General features: G+C 39.7%; 1 protein-coding gene across 8 annotated transcripts in view; it reads right to left on the minus strand.

The window, feature by feature from the left end:
* The window catches only part of TENM1 (teneurin transmembrane protein 1), a 1,357,925-nt gene that overhangs the window by 868,320 nt on the left and 470,584 nt on the right, over nucleotides 1–19,021 (minus strand). For 5 of the 8 annotated variants that reach the window (XM_073547613.1, XM_073547618.1, XM_073547615.1 and 2 more), the window contains one exon: nucleotides 5,320–5,361. The exons of the other annotated variants lie outside the window; for them this stretch is intronic. In XM_073547613.1, coding sequence (XP_073403714.1) covers nucleotides 5,320–5,361 — 42 coding nt within the window. The remainder of the gene's footprint in view (nucleotides 1–5,319; nucleotides 5,362–19,021) is intronic. 8 annotated transcript variants of the gene reach the window in all.

Below are 19,021 nucleotides of genomic sequence, written 5' to 3' on the forward strand. Positions count from 1 at the left end.
ATATGATTTTTTATTTTCACGCCCGGGTGTTATAAACTTCTGTGAAGCCCTTGGGGGTTCAAAGTGGTCACCACACATCTAGATAAGTTCCTTAGGGGGTCTAGTTTCCAAAATGGGGTCACTTGAGGGGGGTTTCCACTGTTTAGGCACATCAGACGCTCGTCAAACGTGACATGGCGTCCAATCTCAATTCCAGCCAATTTTAGGTTGAAAAAGGCAAACGGGGCTCCTTCCCTTCTGAGCCCTGCCATGTGCCTAAACAGTGGTTCCCCCCACATATTGGGTATCAGCGTACTCAGGATAAATTTGACAACAACCTTTGGGGTCCAATTTCTCCTGTTACCCTTGGGAAAACAAAATATTGGGGACTAAATGATCATGTTTGTGGAAAAAATATGATTTTTTATTTTCACGCCCGGGTGTTATAAACTTCTGTGAAGCCCTTGGGGGTTCAAAGTGGTCACCACACATCTAGATAAGTTCCTTAGGGGGTCTAGTTTCCAAAATGGGGTCACTTGTGGGGGGTTTCCACTGTTTAGGCACATCAGACGCTCATCAAACGTGACATGGCATCCAATCTCAATTCCAGCCAATTTTAGGTTGAAAAAGTCAAACGGGGCTCCTTCCCTTCTGAGCCCTGCCATGTGCCTAAACAGTGGTTCCCCCCACATATTGGGTATCAGCGTACTCAGGACAAATTTGACAACAACCTTTGGGGTCCAATTTCTCCTGTTACCCTTGGGAAAACAAAATATTGGGGACTAAATGATCATGTTTGTGGAAAAGATATGATTTTTTATTTTCACGCCCGGGTGTTATAAACTTCTGTGAAGCCCTTGGGGGTTCAAAGTGGTCACCACACATCTAGATAAGTTCCTTAGGGGGTCTAGTTTCCAAAATGGGGTCACTTGTGGGGGGTTTCCACTGTTTAGGCACATCAGACGCTCGTCAAACGTGACATGGCGTCCAATCTCAATTCCAGCCAATTTTAGGTTGAAAAAGTCAAACGGGGCTCCTTCCCTTCTGAGCCCTGCCATGTGCCTAAACAGTGGTTCCCCCCACATATTGGGTATCAGCGTACTCAGGACAAATTTGACGACAACCTTTGGGGTCCAATTTCTCCTGTTACCCTTGGGAAATCAAAATATTGGGGACTAAATGATCATGTTTGTGGAAAAAATATGATTTTTTATTTTCACGCCCGGGTGTTATAAACTTCTGTGAAGCCCTTGGGGATTCAAAGTGGTCACCACACATCTAGATAAGTTCCTTAGGGGGTCTAGTTTCCAAAATGGGGTCACTTGTGGGGGGTTTCCACTGTTTAGGCAGATCAGACGCTCCTCAAACGTGACATGGCGTCCAATCTCAATTCCAGCCAATTTTAGGTTGAAAAAGTCAAACAGGGCTCCTTCCCTTCTGAGCCCTGCCATGTGCCTAAACAGTGGTTCACCCCCCACATATTGGGTATCAGCGTACTCAGGACAAATTTGACAACAACCTTTGGGGTCCAATTTCTCCTGTTACCCTTGGGAAAACAAAATATTGGGGACTAAATGATCATGTTTGTGGAAAAAATATGATTTTTTATTTTCACGCCCGGGTGTTATAAACTTCTGTGAAGCCCTTGGGGGTTCAAAGTGGTCACCACACATCTAGATAAGTTCCTTAGGGGGTCTAGTTTCCAAAATGGGGTCACTTGTGGGGGCTTTCCACTGTTTAGGCACATCAGACACTCGTCAAACGCGACATGGCGTCCGATCTCAATTCCAGCCAATTTTAGGTTGAAAAAGTCAAACGGGGCTCCTTCCCTTCTGAGCCCTGCCATGTGCCCAAACAGTGGTTCCCCCCCACATATTGGGTATCAGCGTACTCAGGACAAATTTGACAAGAACCTTTGGGGTCCAATTTCTCCTGTTACCCTTGGGAAAACAAAATATTGGGGACTAAATTATCATGTTTGTGGAAAAAATATGAATTTTTATTTTCACGCCGGGGTTTTATAAACTTCTGTGAAGCCCTTGGGGGTTCAAAGTGGTCACCACACATCTAGATAAGTTCCTTAGGGGGTCTAGTTTCCAAAATGGGGTCACTTGTGGGGGTTTCCACTGTTTAGGCACATCAGACGCTCGTCAAACGTGACATGGCGTCCGATCTCAATTCCAGCCAATTTTAGGTTGAAAAAGTCAAACGGGGCTCCTTCCCTTCTGAGCCCTGCCATGTGCTTAAACAGTGGTTCCCCCCCACATATTGGGTATCAGCGTACTCAGGACAAATTTGACAACAACCTTTGGGGTCCAATTTCTCCTGTTACCCTTGGGAAAACAATATATTCGGGACTAAATGATCATGTTTGTGGAAAAAATATGATTTTTTATTTTCACGCCCGGGTGTTATAAACTTCTGTGAAGCCCTTGGGGGTTCAAAGTGGTCACCACACATCTAGATAAGTTCCTTAGGGGGTCTAGTTTCCAAAATGGGGTCACTTGTGGGGGGTTTCCACTGTTTAGGCACATCAGACACTCGTCAAACGCGACATGGCGTCCGATCTCAATTCCAGCCAATTTTAGGTTGAAAAAGTCAAACGGGGCTCCTTCCCTTCTGAGCCCTGCCATGTGCCCAAACAGTGGTTCCCCCCCACATATTGGGTATCAGCGTACTCAGGACAAATTTGACAACAACCTTTGGGGTCCAATTTCTCCTGTTACCCTTGGGAAAACAAAATATTGGGGACTAAATGATCATGTTTGTGGAAAAAATATGATTTTTTATTTTCATGCCCGGGTGTTATAAACTTTTGTGAAGCCCTTGGGGGTTCAAAGTGGTCACCACACATCTAGATAAGTTCCTTAGGGGGTCTAGTTTCCAAAATGGGGTCACTTGTGGGGGGTTTCCACTGTTTAGGCACATCAGACACTCATCAAACGCGACATGGCGTCCAATCTCAATTCCAGCCTATTTTAGGTTGAAAAAGTCAAACGGGGCTCCTTCCCTTCTGAGCCCTGCCTTGTGCCCAAACAGTGGTTCCCCCCCATATATTGGGTATCAGCGTACTCAGGACAAATTTGACAATAAGTTTTGGGGTCCAATTTCTCCTGTTACCCTTGGGAAAATAAAAAAATTGTTGCTAAAATATTATTTTTGTGACTAAAAAGTTAAATGTTCATTTTTTCCTTCCACGTTGCGTCTGCTCCTGTGAAGCACCTGAAGGGTTAATAATCTTCTTGAATGTAGTTTTGAGTAGCTTCAGGGGTGCAGTTTTTAGAATGGTGTCACTTTTGGGTATTTTCTGCAATATAGACCCCTCAAAGTGACTTCAAATGTGAGGTGGTCCCTAAAAAAAATGGTTTTGTAAGTTTTGTTGTAAAAATTAGAAATCGCTTGTCAAATTTTAACCCTTATAACTTCCTAACAAAAAAAATGTTGTTTCCCAAATTGTGCTGATGTAAAGTAGACATGTTGGAAATGTTATTTAGTAACTATTTTGTGTCACATATTTCTCTGTTTTAAGGGCATACAAATTCAAAGTTTGAAAATTGCAAAATTTTCAAAATTTTTGCCATAATTCTGTTTTTTTCATAAATAAACGCAAGTTATAGCGAAAATTTTTTACCACTAAAGTGAAGTACAATATGTCACGAGAAAACAGTCTCAGAATCGCCTAGATCCGTTGAAGCGTTCCAGAGTTATAACCTCATAAAGGGACAGTCGTCAGAATTGTAAAAATTGGCCTGGTCTTGAACGTGCAAACCACCCTTGGGGGTGAAGGGGTTAAAGAAGCATTCCCATCAAAGTTTTTATTCTCTTAACATATTGCAGTCATCATATTATATAGCACTGTGTACTTACATTTGCTCATGTTGCCTTTCTACTCACTTAATTCTTCTCTTTTCTCTGCTCTATGTAGAAACAGGAAGTCTCTTCTCCCTATATTTATCATTCCCCTCTTCACCTCCTGACACAGCTGCTCCCTCCTCTCTCACCATGGAATTTTGCTGTGACTCATGATTCATACAGGGAGTATAGATTCAATTAGTCAGTTGTTAGTCAGGTAATGACATAGACTTAATGGAAAACAGAAGAATGAACTGGGTAGAAGGGAAAAATGAGCAATTGTAAGTATACAATGCCATGTAATATGATGACCACATTATATTAAGAAGTTAAAAACTGTGATGGGAGTGCTTCTTCAATCACATGGGAAAACAGGACACTCTATTCCCATTGCCAGTACTGCTACTTGCTACTAAGCTTTATCTTTCTACTATATATGGCCATGGTCAGAATTATAAGCAAGTGACAGATTAACGTTTTTTTTAAATGCACTACTTGGAAAGAATCCATGCAACAATATTTTCAGTGTTGAATGTTTGTTTAAAAAATGCATAACAGGAATGATAACGTATAAACAGAATGCATCAAGCAATGCAAGTATTTTATAGGAATAGAAGATGTGAATGAGTTTCAGGCAATGATAGATGAAAGAAGGACAACTGCTGCCCCTTTATTATAAGTGTATTACTGTATCTATCTTTTGCTATGTTATGATCTTTGCAATTTGGATAATATTATAACAATATGGAAAATCACAAGTTTTTCTGGGATAACTAGTTTGCAAAAATTAAAGTTGCAGGCAATAATAATAAACAATAGGTTCTTCATATGTAACATCATCATTTCCATTTTCTAAACTGATTTCTTGATCATTAGATTGTATATCATTCCGAATAACATCTAAAGCCTATTTCAAATGACTATGAAAAAAACATTCACTTAAAGTTTTGTGAACGTGAGTGTTTATACTCCATGGGCATTTGAGTGGATGGAGTCCAATGGCACATGCGGGGATTTTCTTCACACAGACTCATGGTTTGTGAAGAAAATCATGTATGCAATTGATCACTGTTACAAAAAAGATTTCTTTACAAATGCTTTATGTCATTTCTAATAATGCAAACCATTATTACATTCCATATCGTGACTTCAAACTGAAGATTACCTTCAAAATGATCAGCAACTCTTTGGAACGTGTATGTACATTTCGCGTAAAAGTACAATTTTGGAAATATGATCAAGAACCCACTAGAAAAAAAAGCAATGGGCATGTTCCATACAAAGTGAAAATTTATTTATAATTATTGTTGATTTGAACACAAATTACTTTCTATTGTCAACACAGAGTCAAGCAATGAAATGACGGGTTACAATGATATGATTAAAACACACAATATGTTATTTAGTAATGAGGGATTTACACAGTGTCAGGCTGGTAAAGAATGTTATATACAAAGGGAAAAGTTTCAAGTGGAAAGCAGAGCTTACTTTTTGGTGAACAGGTCCCACAGTCTAATAGTCTAGTCCAGTCTGTAAGATAATCAATAAATGTCATTCATTCTTTTGCTGTCGTACTTGGGTAAAACGAAGCAAAATAGCAAATGTTTCGATTTGTACATAAAAAAGGTTCAACTGCCCAGAAGTTGAATCAAATTATTACAAAAATGAACAAAAACAAAAAAACAAGATGATATAAATGTATCAGATTGATTAATATCCTAAGCCATTTCAATATTAACATTAGGTTCCTTCATTATAACCGAATATATTTTCTCATTAAAATAATCATAAAACACACCAGAAACTGTCTTGTCATCTAACGAGGAGAAGTGTATCTAATTCTGAAAGAAAAGCTTGGCACAAAGACAACACAGCTCATCACTCAAGCAACCCCATATCGACAGAGTCACTGCATCTCTTCAGCTGAGAGTCTCGGCAGAAGGGATAATGAGTAGCTTCAAATAACAAGATATTTTGGCACAAATTCTGTTGACCCTTGCCAGGAAAAAAGATGAAGATATAGCGAAGTTTATCTTCAAAAATGTTAATGATCCAATACAGCCAAATCAACCAAGGAGCTTTTAATAGCCAAAAAAGAGCTCAAACCTCTGGAATGCCAATAAATGACATTGAGGGACTTGAGTAGTACATAAGCCAAGTGCATAAAGGCGCTAGAGACTTACAATGATCTGGGATTTACAAAGTACAATTTTGTTGCATATAGTATAGTATAAAGTGCAACTTTTTTGCTTAGTTTTGGTTCAAAACTGTTAGGAACGGCGGAACGCACTAAATAAAAATAAATAATAAAGTGCGCTTGCCGCTCGGGGTCCACCGTGCAGTAGGTGTTACACTGCTGCCAAGTAGTGACAGACGAGCAATATGGCGGTATAATGCGCACGGGTTTAACTTCACCTGAAGTGCGCAAAGCAGAATCTGTTCACTCACAGAGGCGCTGTAACATAAACATGCAAAAAGCTAAGCCTATTAGTGTCACAGGCCTCAGGTAAATGCACACATGGTATCTGGTCACAGGAGCAGGACCCAAGGCAGAGGAGCTGCATCCGTCTAGACCTACCATGCGTGCGGCATCGCTACTGCGGATGCCAAGGAGGGCTGCAACTGCAGTGTGGCGTAGGACACTGCCTCTAGTTGACAAAGCAAGGAAGCAGGTGCAATGTCGGCCGCTAGCACTGTGCATGATGGTGTAGTGGCTTGAGGCTTGCCATGCGCTGGCACTGACTCTAATCTAAGTCCCTGTACACATTCGTAATATTAGAGGGAGGGGATCTTAATGAGTCATTCGCAGGTTCATAATCCGTCACCATTCACACAGTAGTAACTAGACTATACTAGCGCATGGCCGAACGGTCATGCACACTTTTTATACCCGGGACCTTCCGGAAGCTTCCACATCTCCGAGATGGACCAATGAGATCTGGAGCAGGAACTGGGTACATGACTCCCGATCTCCAATGGGAGATTGTCTCGTGAGTAGGAGAACAGAGGGACTTAGTCTCTGGAGCGATCTGCTGCAATGTAATCTCCTCTGCGGTAGATAGACAGCAGGAGACCGCAGAATGTGAGGCTCTGGATTCCTGCAGAGCAGATGCAGAAACCTGATGCCTAACAAAAACATACTCAAAAAGCTACAGAATTTAAGAAATGTGTAGCTGAAATGAAATTTTTTTACAGAAAGAATTTAAAGCTCAGAAATCTTAGAGTAATTATGCAGCTATTCTACTGGGCTAATAACAAAATGTCAGGTTCTCTCCAAGTCAAATGTAGAGGTTGAGCATCAACAATGACAAGCTGATTGCATCACCCCATGTGAGCCAGAAAAATACCAAAATACCAAAGATCAATCATGTAGGGAAACACTGGTCATCCGAAGTAATTAGTGTCATTAAAAGAAGAATGGAGAAAAATGGTAGATTTGAGAGCATAGGAAATTTCTTTGGAACTCTTGTCCAATCTGACTTTTGTATTGTTTAGAACGCCAAATACTAATCACAATGCCATTATTGGGTATAATAACAATTACATGCCTCATTAACTGTTGTTCTCAGATAATTATCAAGAAAAAAGTACATTCATACAATATTAAAATGACTTTTTAAGTTTGCCTCTCTTAAAGTGGTAGAAAAGCCCATCACAAAGTTTAGCTCAAAGCCACTTTTGAAGTGGATAACAGGAAAACACTAATGACTGAAAATTCTTTTATATAAGAGTCCCATATGAATGTATTTTGATCAGACAACCCTCTATAACTGGCCAATTTTGAGATGGATATAACAGTTATAAACAGAAAAAATGGAGCACTGTAAGAAAACAAAAAAGCAAAATACAACATAAACAACATACAAAAAAAATTGGTGTTAAAATGCTTTATTAGTTTATATAATATATCTACAAGTGTTGTTACAAATGAATTACAAATCAAACAAATGTATAATAATTACATAATATTTTATTGAGATACACAACTACGCAATAAAAATAAAATATAAAGTTAATAGTAAAAACATGGAACAATGAAAGCAAGGGGATGCCAATGAGAGACACAAAATAGTGAAAACAAGATTACACTGCAAATGGTAAATGTATAGGTACATGTATTTATCCACAGTTAATTATAAAGCAATTTGGCAAGTTAGATATATGTAATGCGCAAAAAATAAAATCAGTAGTGGAAAAATAAAGGTACAATAAAATCAGATATGCCCCCCAAAAATAATAGACTGGGTCACCATATCTGCCTCTATCTCAAACCCCAACGTGCCTTTCGAACCTCAATGTGCATTTTGTACCCCCAGATAAATTGGGGTCGAAACGTGTATTGGGATCTGAGGTAGATACTAATGTGCTGAGACAGTCTTTAATTGTTTTTTGGGGTATGTTAGATTATAATGTGTCTTTATTTTTTCACAACTAATTTTATTTTTTGTGCATTACATTGCCCTAAATCTATATATCTCTAACGCACAGTATCATATTGTAATTAACCTTATGGATATACATATGCCTATGCATATTTGTTATTATTACTCCTTGGTAGTATTCTGCCGTCTGGTGGCTACTTTTTGCATGACATCTTATTTTCACTATTTTATGCCTCCCCTTGCTTTTATCGTTAATTTATTTTACTATTAACTTTTACATTTTATTTTTATTATGTAGTTGTGTATCTCAATAAAATATCGAGTATATATACCATATATTTGTTTGATTTTTTTATCAAACTGTAAAAACACTAATATGATATATTTGGCATTTTTTGTATGTTCTATATTAGAATAACTTTTGAATTATAGGCTTTTTCCAATACTAGCTATATGTATCTAAACATGGTTAGTCAGGTTAGTCTATTTATTTTATATTTTCCGCAGATTTACTTTGAAACTGTATCCAGGTTTAATGCATATTTTTTACATTTCTATATTTCTTGTATAAATATATTGGCATGCAATTTTTTGCAATTACTTATGTCATATGAAATAAGGATAGCAGGTAACCATCTTGCATAGATTATTTATGCTGGAATGGACTGTAACAGGAAAAAGTTATCATAGAAGCATATTCTTTCCATATTAGCAGAAAAGTTAGGGTAATTACAGTTTGGTGAGAAATTCTAATTCTGATCTCTTCAGCAGCTCTCCATTAGTAGATTCATAGATTATTTAACAATGCTGTAACCAACAATTCAAAACTACATTTCTTAAAGTTTGTCTCTGTCAAGAAACCATCTTCCTTAGTTTAGGAGACGAATCAAAAACAAGGAATATTTTAACATTGATGATTGTATCCCATGCAATTTCCTGTCAGTAATTTTTGATACAGTATATCCCATTTGACTTACCATTCATAGCTCTATTGTGACTAGACCTTACTCCTGCAGCATTTTTCTTTTATTTCCATGAAATAGCAAGTGCTATTTTACAATGCATTTTAAAGTGAAAGTTCACCTTTATTAAAGTTGGAGAAAATTACTAAAAATTTTAAAAAATAATTCCTAGAAATTAGTGAACAAATTTGGGGAAGTTGAATTCTACTCAAATTTTACAATAATCTAAATTTTCCAAAGGGCAGATTTTTTAAAATGTGCTTTACGCATGAAAAGAGCAAAATGGTAGCCTGTAGTTACCCATTTTTTGAACCATAAAAGGCCATCACAATATTAAAAATGAAAGAAATGGTTATTCTCAACTCATCGCTAACCTTTCCATCTTCCATCCCCTCCATGTTTTTTTTCTATACCTTGCTGCATCTTCACATCTTTGCTTGCATGAAAAATGCTGGGCCTCATTAAAATTGAAGTTCAAGCGTGAGATGCCCTGGAGGATTTTGGGTAATTTTGCAATAGGTCATGGCATAATGACGTGACAGCATGTGACAACGTATTTCAGTGCGAGCAGCAGCAATCTGAAGATGTGGTGAGGACTGGATGGGTGATGATGACGTGAGCAGTAAAGTGAGAATAAGGATTATTTATGAAGAATCCTAGAGCATAATTAGGCTAGGGTCACAACATCATATTTTATCTCATCCAAGAGAATTGAGCCGATTATGCAAATCACTCTGATGAGAGTTTGATCACAGTGTGACCCGATTTTCTTGGATGTGATGAAGATGGAAAAAGTGGCTCCATCTCCCTAGTCTGTTAGTACGTGAAAATTGTACCACATTCAGATGTCAAACAAGTGTTTCCACAGACTAATTGAGTTGCATGACTGGGTGTAATCTGAATATTGGATGTAACTCATGCATCCTGAAATTTTTTTCTCTGACAGACTCTGTCCAAAGAAAAAAATTGGACATGTGCATGGTTGTATAGAATAACATTGGTCTGAGTGCAATCCAATGTTTTGTCGGATCTCACTATGATAGAAAATATGATCATCTGCATGAGCTCTAAGGAACATTAAATTAGCAGAGAATGACTTCTCCATTGATCAATGACCTAGAAAAATCCATGCGAACAATCGAATATGAATTTTGCCTCATCCACTAATCTTTTGTAATGAAGAAATGGCGGGCTCAGTTTTGGAGAGAAATGTGACAAGGTGGATAGTAAATATAAATTGTATGCCATGATGCAGTTTGCAGTGCTGAATCAATGACCATGTTATGATTCCTGGAGTGGACCCACTGGATCGCGGTGACGACCAATCCAAGGTGAGCTGGCCAGGTGGAACCAGCCTCTATACAGGGACTGTTAGGGACAGGCCTAGGAGTGAGGTACACCGCAATAGCTAGTACCAGAGGGCGGTTTGAGGACAATGAGAAGAATCAGGATACTCACCAAGAACCAGATGGAGCAGGGCAGCCACAGAGAGACCCGGGACACAGGACACGGCAGGGTTTACACAGAGAGTACAGGATCCTGGACGGAGCAGAGCACGCACTAGAAGTGTACAGGGACTAGTGATGAGTGAGTATACTCATTGCTCAGGTTTTCCCGAGCATGCTTGGGTGTCCTTCAAGTATTTTGGCGTGCTTGAAGATATAGTTTTCGACATCTCAGCTGCATGTTTCGCAACTGCTAGACAGCTTGAATACATGTGTGGAATGCCTGTTTGTTAGGGAATTCCCACACGTATTCAGCCTGTCTACAAGTCACAAATCATGCAGCTGAGATGACGAAAACTAAATCTCCAAGCAAAATACTTAGAGGGCACTCGAGCATGATCGGGAAAACCAGAGCAACGAGTATACTCACTCATCACTAACAGGGACAGAGCAGAGCACAGCATGCACTGGAAGCGTACGGGGACAGAGCAGAGCACACACTGGAAATGTACAGGGACAGAGCAGAGTACACACTGGAAGCATACAGGGACAGAGCAGAGCATGCACTGGAAGCGTGCGGTGACAGAGAAGAGCAAAGCATGCACTGGAAGCATACGGGGACAGAACAGAGCACACACTGGAAGCGTACAGGGACAGAGCAGAGCACACACTGGAAGCATACAGGGACAGTATAATGGTGAAGGTACCGGAGGGGACAGAACACAGAGGTACAAGGACCTGATGTACGGTAACCTAAGAGGACCTAGAGGAGGCACTGAAAGGCACAATAAAAATCAGGCGCTTCCTCTAGCAGTAAAAGACCTGATATACCCAGAGGCCACTGCCCAGGCAGGACAGCGCTTCCAAGTCAGTACAACCCGGCATCATAAAGAATCTGGGAGTGCGCACGACCATGACCTAAGCGGCCTAGCGTGCATACACGGGGAGCAGGATCCCCAGTGCGGCTGAGGACCGAGAAGAGCAGGCGAGTCGCGGTGAGGGACCCAGGAAGCAAGGTGAGTATCAACGGAAGTAGTAACAGACCACATAGCAAAAGGGTGGAGGTGCAAAGATAAAAAAAATAAAAATAAATAAAAAAATCGGGTGGAGGTGCAAAGATAAAAAAGCTAAAAAGAAATACAAAAATTTCAAAAAACAACAAAACTATTAATGCATATTTTATATAAATACCCAAATATTCTACAATGTACCCATAAATAAAATGTTTAACCATAAATGCAACATTTACTGTATGTCCATTTGTGAATATGATAAAATATGAATTCATTTTCAATGGGTGCTAAGAAAAATGAATCCCATCTGTCCTTCATGAGTTTAAGTGAAGAAGATCTGAATAGGCATTTTAATTTTACAAAGTAAACCCAAGGAGAAATAAATTATTGTGGCTGAAAGAAGGTTTTAATCTACATCTGCTTTCCCAGATCTAACTTTGAAGTGCAATGATAACTCAATTGTACTGGAAGTAATTTTATTTTTATTTTATATTGACTTCATTCCAGCTTCCAGAAAATCTTACAGATGTATCAGTGAAGGTGACCTGTCGCCCTATGTAATCCCTCAGGTTCTTTCAGATGAACAGACAAATCATAAATTAACCTCTGAGATTAAAGTCAAGGAAGGAATTCAAAGATGTGGATTTATCAAATCCCATCATCTTCTACATGCATTGCTCCTATGAAGTATTTAAAATTAATCAAATAATCTTATTGAACTGGATTTTTAAAGTTATCCTGAACTCATTTTCTTTTCAAAGCTTTTGCAACACATCTTTGATTGACAGTGCACCTTTCTTTAGCTATCGGATTTTTCCTATCTATCCAAAGGCCTTTGGATTTCTTAAGCATACATTCATCTTCAACCCAAGGATTTCAGACTGAACAAATGCAATTACATTCCTTAAAAATGCATAAAATAAAATGTGATATCTTTTGACCTTGAGTGGAAAAATAATGGATACTGCATCGTCTCAGGCAAGAAATCCACACTTGTTCTTGTCAAATACTGATGCTTAAAGATTCATGGCAGACTATTAAAAATATCCCCAAATACTTTTGCTAGAACAAATGTGAGAGACAATTCTGAGACTGAAACAATTTATATGAAGCTTATGGTTACTGTGGGTCAAGGATCTGAAAGCATATTTTCATCACCGACATGGGTTTATCATCACTAAACTTCTCTGTTCATTGCACAGAGACAGGGAAATAAAAAAAGTCTATATAGTACACATCAGCTATCCAGTGGGGCGTTCAATCAATGCTATGCCTTGCTGGCCACTGTAGTATTTCTTTTCAGGGTCATGCATGAAAAAGAGTCGCCAATCTGAGTAATATGAGTGTACTATACAGTACATATTCACTGTGAAATGTTCTACAAAGGACTATAATTATCTAGCTAAAAGAAGTGGTTGTGAAGAATGTAGATTTTATGCTTTGCTGTGAAACTTCATTGAATCCTTTACATTTTTTTACATGGTTTTTACAACAAAATGAAGCATTTGTCAAGTGAAGTAAGCCATAAAAAACATTCTAAGGCTACTTGCACACTTGTGTTATCAGTCACAGCGCCTGGCCGCTGCTAAGCTCTGCCCCTGGCCACACCTCCTCCAGTTAGGTCCTCCTATGGTCACATGACGCTGCATGCGATCAGTGTACCCTACATTTAGCATTGGGTATGCTGGCTGTGCGCTGGTATGGTTTTGCTGGCGCATGCGCCCTTTTTGCGCTGCGCCGATGTGTGCCAAACGCACCATGTTGCATTTTTGTGCACTCGGTGCAGCGCAAAAAGGGTGCATGTGGTGGCAAAACCATACCAGTGCATGGCCAGCATACCCAACGCTAAGTATAGGGTACGCTGATCGCATGCAGGGTCATGCAACCATAGGAGTAGCTGACCGGAGGGGGCACGGCCAGGGGCAGAGATTAGCGGCGGCCCAGCGCTGCGACTGATAATGCAAGTGTGCAAGTAGCCTACGAGAAATTTAGTTGTATGTATCAAATGAGAAGACTCTAAGACTATGTTCAATAGCCAAAGTCATATACTGTAATTACAGCTATTTCCTTAGTAATGTAAAAGGTGATGACTTGCCCACTGGATAATTATGTAATTATGAACACCATTTTATATTTATTGCCTATTTTGTCTGCTTTTGTTCTTGATCTAATAAATTCCTGTCATTAGATGGATCCATGGATCTGTAGCACTATATATGAAGGGGTAACCAAAAAAACAGAATACAAATTTAAAAATTTTTTTTTCATGAAAGGAAATTCTTTTGGTCATGCTCAGAATAAAAAGGCGGATCCGTTGGCGGATTCCGTCAATTAATGGTTGCCAACGGGTCCGCCGCCCATAGGCATCCATTCTAACGCATGGCAGACAGCGACCGATCCGTTGCTATCCGCTTTTTCGATGCACACAAAAAACGTTTCATTGTCCATCCACTCAAGACAGCGGATGCCAAAATTATGACGGATCGGGTAAAAAACAGATGCAAAGGATGACCATCCGTCAAAATCCGTCGCAATGCAAGTCAATGGGAAAAAAAACGGATCCAGTAAAAAAAAATGGTGGATCCTTTTTTTTTGCAAAACGACGGATTTTGACTGGCGTCAAAAAACTGAAGTGTGAAACATGCCTTAACTGTTCTTATTTACACTTGGGGATACCCAAAATTAACAAGAATTATTTTCTTTTGGCAAGTGGGTTATCAGTGCTGCCCTCTCCTGCTAGGTACACTTACTAGATACTTTTACCACTCAGTTGGCCAAGAAGCGTAGATGAGACTCCATCGCAACGGAAAGAGTGATTGTTTTCTTAAGCCCCTCCCAACACTCTTAGAGATTTTGCGATGGCAAACTTTAAGGATCAACACACCAACATCTAATTTTGTTTCCTTTATAAAGAAAACAGCTGCAGAAACAGTTCCATTGCCTGATGAAGCTTGTGGGAAGGAAGCTCTATGCCAGGCAAGAATTTACAAGTGGTTTGCACAGTTCAGAAGTGACCAAATGTTACTTAATGATGAACATTGCTCTGGTCACCCCTCAATGTCCAGAACAGATTAAAATGTTCAAAAAGTGTGCAATGCCATCATGGTTGATCATTGCAAAACAATCAACGAATTGGAGGAAATAACTGGAATTTCCTGGAGTTTATGCCAAACAATCTTAACTGAAAATTTGGACCTGAGATGCGCTGTGGCAAAGTTTGTTCCAAGATTGCTTTCCTATGACTAGAGAGAGAACTGTCTGAGAGTTTATTAGGAATTGAAAGAACAGACACAAGCTGACCCTAATTTTTTTTTTTAAATCTTGGTCTAACACCCATGATCCTGAAACGGATGATTCCAGAATAATAAATCGTCCCTTGAAATCATAAGGGTAGGTTTACAGAGTGCAGTGGCCATGATTACACTCAGCTTGTAGCTATAAAGACTGAACAGTCACAGCTTAGCAGAGTTAAAAGTACAACTTTCCTATAACGGTGCTCCCAGCACTGCTGGGGGGGAGGGTATGGGTGCAACAAGACAGGGACATCAGGGGACACGCCAACAGTCAGTCCAAACCTGCCCAGCTCACCCCTTCAGCTCCACATGGACCACAAGATCTCCAGAACATCTGCAGCACCGCACACTCCACCAGCTTTCCTATCCCGGGATCATCTGCATGCTGGAAATGGGTACAAGTTGTACGAAAGTTGGCAGGCAGCCAGCAGCTTCACTCTCTCCCAGCTGAAACCAGGCACGGAGCTCCACGAGGACAGAAAGACACCGGTCCCAGTTGGTCGCGGTCTCCACACTACTCACAGCTCTGCCAAATCCTGTAGCCCTACAGCTCCAGGTGGACCACAAGATCTCCAGAACAACTCCAGCACCGCACACTCCACCAGGTTTCCTATCCTGGGATCATCTGCTTGCTGGAAATGGGTACAAGTTGTAGGAAAGTTGGCAGGCAGCCAGCAGCTTCACTCTCTCCCAGCTGAATCCAGGCACGGAGCTCCACAAGGACAGAAAGACACCGGTCCCAGCTGATCGCAGTCTCCACACTACTCCCAGCTCTGCCGAATCCTGTAGCTACGCAATGGTGAGTGAACCAAAGGGAGAATTAACAATTAAACAGGGAAAAAACTAAAAAACTAAACTAAAAAACTAAAAAAACTCGATGATATGCACTTGTTCGAATCATTTTTTACATTCTTCTGAACTAATGTTGCTAAGTGCCTCCAGCTATTTTTTTAACTCCTCTATGCCCTGAAAATGCTTTCCCTTTAGGTTTTTCTTCATTCTTTGTAATAAGAAGAAGTTGCAGGGGGCTAGGTCAGGCGAATAAGGGGGATGAGAAACCATTGTCATGTTGTTTTTCGTCAAAAACTCATTGATTTTCATCACTGTGTATACATACATTCATGTTGTCATGATGAAGAAGCCAGTCCCCAATGACCACAAATCAGGTTGTTTTTTCCCACTGCTTCACACAATCACTTTAGCACTTGCAGATAGTAATGTTGGTTCACTGTGGTGCCCTGAAAAGCAAATTCAACGTAAACAGCTCCTTTGATGTTGAAAAAACAAACCATCATGGACTTTCAATTTCATGCAGTTTGCTGTGCTTTTTTTGGTCTGGGCAATGAAGCTGTCTTCCACTGGCTGGACTGCTCTTTTGTTTCAGGATCATGGGTGTTAGATTTTCAGTTAAGATTGTTTGGCATAAACTCCAGGAAATTCCAGTTATTTCCTCCAATTCGTTGATTGTTTTGCAATGATCAACCATGATGGCATTGCACACTTTTTGAACATTTTAATCTGTTCTGGACATTGAGGGGTGACCAGAGCAATGTTCATCATTAAGTAACATTTGGTCACTTCTGAACTGTGCAAACCACTTGTAAATTCTTGCCTGGCATAGAGCTTCCTTCCCACAAGCTTCATCAGGCAATGGAACTGTTTCTGCAGCTGTTTTCTTTATAAAGGAAACAAAATTAGATGTTGGTGTGTTGATCCTTAAAGTTTGCCATCGCAAAATCTCTAAGAGTGTTGGGAGGGGCTTAAGAAAACAATCACTCTTTCGTTGCGATGGAGTCTCATCTACGCTTCTTGGCCAACTGAGTGGTAAAAGTATCTAGTAAGTGTACCTAGCAGGAGAGGGCAGCACTGATAACCCACTTGCCAAAAGAAAATAATTCTTGTTAATTTTGGGTATCCCCAAGTGTAAATAAGAACAGTTAAGGCATGTTTCACACTTCAGTTTTTTGACGCCAGTCAAAATCCGTCGTTTTGCAAAAAAAAAGGATCCACCATTTTTTTTTACTGGATCCGTTTTTTTTCCCATTGACTTGCATTGCGACGGATTTTGACGGTGGTCATCCTTTGCATCTGTTTTTTACCCGATCCGTCATAATTTTGGCATCCGCTGTCTTGAGTGGATGGACAATGAAACGTTTTTTGTGTGCATCGAAAAAGCGGATAGCAACGGATCGGTCGCTGTCTGCCATGCGTTAGAATGGATGCCTATGGGCGGCGGACCCGTTGGCAACCATTAATTGACGGAATCCGCCAACGGATCCGCCTTTTTATTCTGAGCATGACCAAAAGAATTTCCTTTCATGAATTTTAACCCCAAATTCCGTTCTGGCAGAAAAAAATCTCTCTCTCTCCTTTTCCAGAGTCATGTCACTTTAAATTTCCTGAACTACCAGCTAAAATGGATCCGTCAAAAAATGGATCCTGTGTCATCCGTTTGTGGCAAAACGGAAACGGATCCGTTTTTTCACACTCTGGCAGATTTAGACAGACGTTAAAAAACTGAAGTGTGAAACAAGCCTAACAAGTGAGGTGTGTGATGGTGGGAGTGTATTACCAATATAAGAAGACTGACCGGAACCTGCACACAGAATACAACAAGTGTGATCAGGCGCATGCTGTAATGACTATTTAAAATATAAATACAACTGCATTCTGAAATGCTATAATATGTAATCCTTGAATATGTGAAATTGGAACTGCATTACTGCTGTAAAAAATATATTCAAAAATGAAGGTACTTAGTGTGCAAATTTGCCAATTCATAAGAGCCCATCAGCCATGGCAAGGAGCACTCCTATGATTGGAATCTAACGTTATATGCCTTTCTTGGGATGAAAGCTTTTAAACAAGGAGAGGCATATACAGTTAGGGTACTATTTAAATGCTATACTTTGCCGCGGCTGGAGGCAGGAGGTCAGATGGAAAAAAGTGATCCCCTGTCCTAAAGAGAAAGGAAGTAACCTTTAGGCATAGAGGGGCTCTCTAAGAAAAGACTCTACAAGAGGGATGGTATAGGTGGAGTCTGCTGGAAAGTGGTTGCCAGGAGATGTAATCTTGATAAAGTTAGAGTCCGTTTACATGGACCGACCAGTGGCACGATATGTCCCATGATTGGTAAACCTTTACACAGGTAGCCCTAAGCAAACAATGTGCATTGAGTGAGATCACTCAATGCACAAATGCTGCCATGGTTCTCAACACTGTGACTCCGGTTTACATAGGCAGGTGCACTGCTGAGAATAATAATTTTTTTTGAGAAGAGGAAAAGATCATTTCACCCAACGAACAAAAGTTTTGCTAGATCATCAGGTGATCGACAGCCTATTTAAATTGCAAGATGATCGTGAAATTAGCATTTTTAAAAACATTCGTTCACCATTATCTTTCAAAGTAAATGTAGCTTTAGCTCAGCAGCCATCAATCCATTTCTTTTGAGATGTACATGAAGTGCTGAATAATGATGATGCAGGAGAGATAAGCCAAGATTAAATTCAAATCGAATCAAAATTTTCAGGCGATTTTGAGAAAATCTGCTGAATTTAAATATTTACGTACTGTATTTGCTCATCTGTTTGTGATCATTGTAAAATAGCAATGATGACAAACATTTTCTTTTTTCTTTAAGGAAAAAAACTATTCAAGCTGTACAAGTTGAACAAAAGCAATAGATGAAACAGCTCAGTCAGCAGGGTGTCAAGGGATTAATCTATGAAAAAATGGAAAGCAAGTTGGTGATCTGTTAAGGATTCACAGGACATTTAAAGGTAGCCATTGTGTGGGAGTATAGAAACAGAATCCAGCTGCTTTTAATAACATAAGATGTTGCAAAATAAGGCTAGTTGGGATGGTTCACTTTCACCTCAATGTACGTATAAATTACTGTGTCATTATGGGAAATGTGTGTCTTACAATTCTAAACAAATAAGTAAAGAGAAGCCCTTTGCTTGCATGTGTAATAAAAAAGTAACTTAAAAAGTACTGTATATACTCGTGTATAAGCCGACCCCCCCTAATTTTTCCACAAAAAACTGAAAAAACTTATTGACGCGCGTATAAGCCTAGGGTGGAAAATGCAGC

The sequence above is a fragment of the Dendrobates tinctorius genome, unplaced genomic scaffold (assembly GCF_039654945.1).
Source record: "Dendrobates tinctorius isolate UK_male_01 unplaced genomic scaffold, ASM3965494v1 ptg000154l, whole genome shotgun sequence".
NCBI classification, from domain to species: domain Eukaryota; kingdom Metazoa; phylum Chordata; class Amphibia; order Anura; family Dendrobatidae; genus Dendrobates; species Dendrobates tinctorius.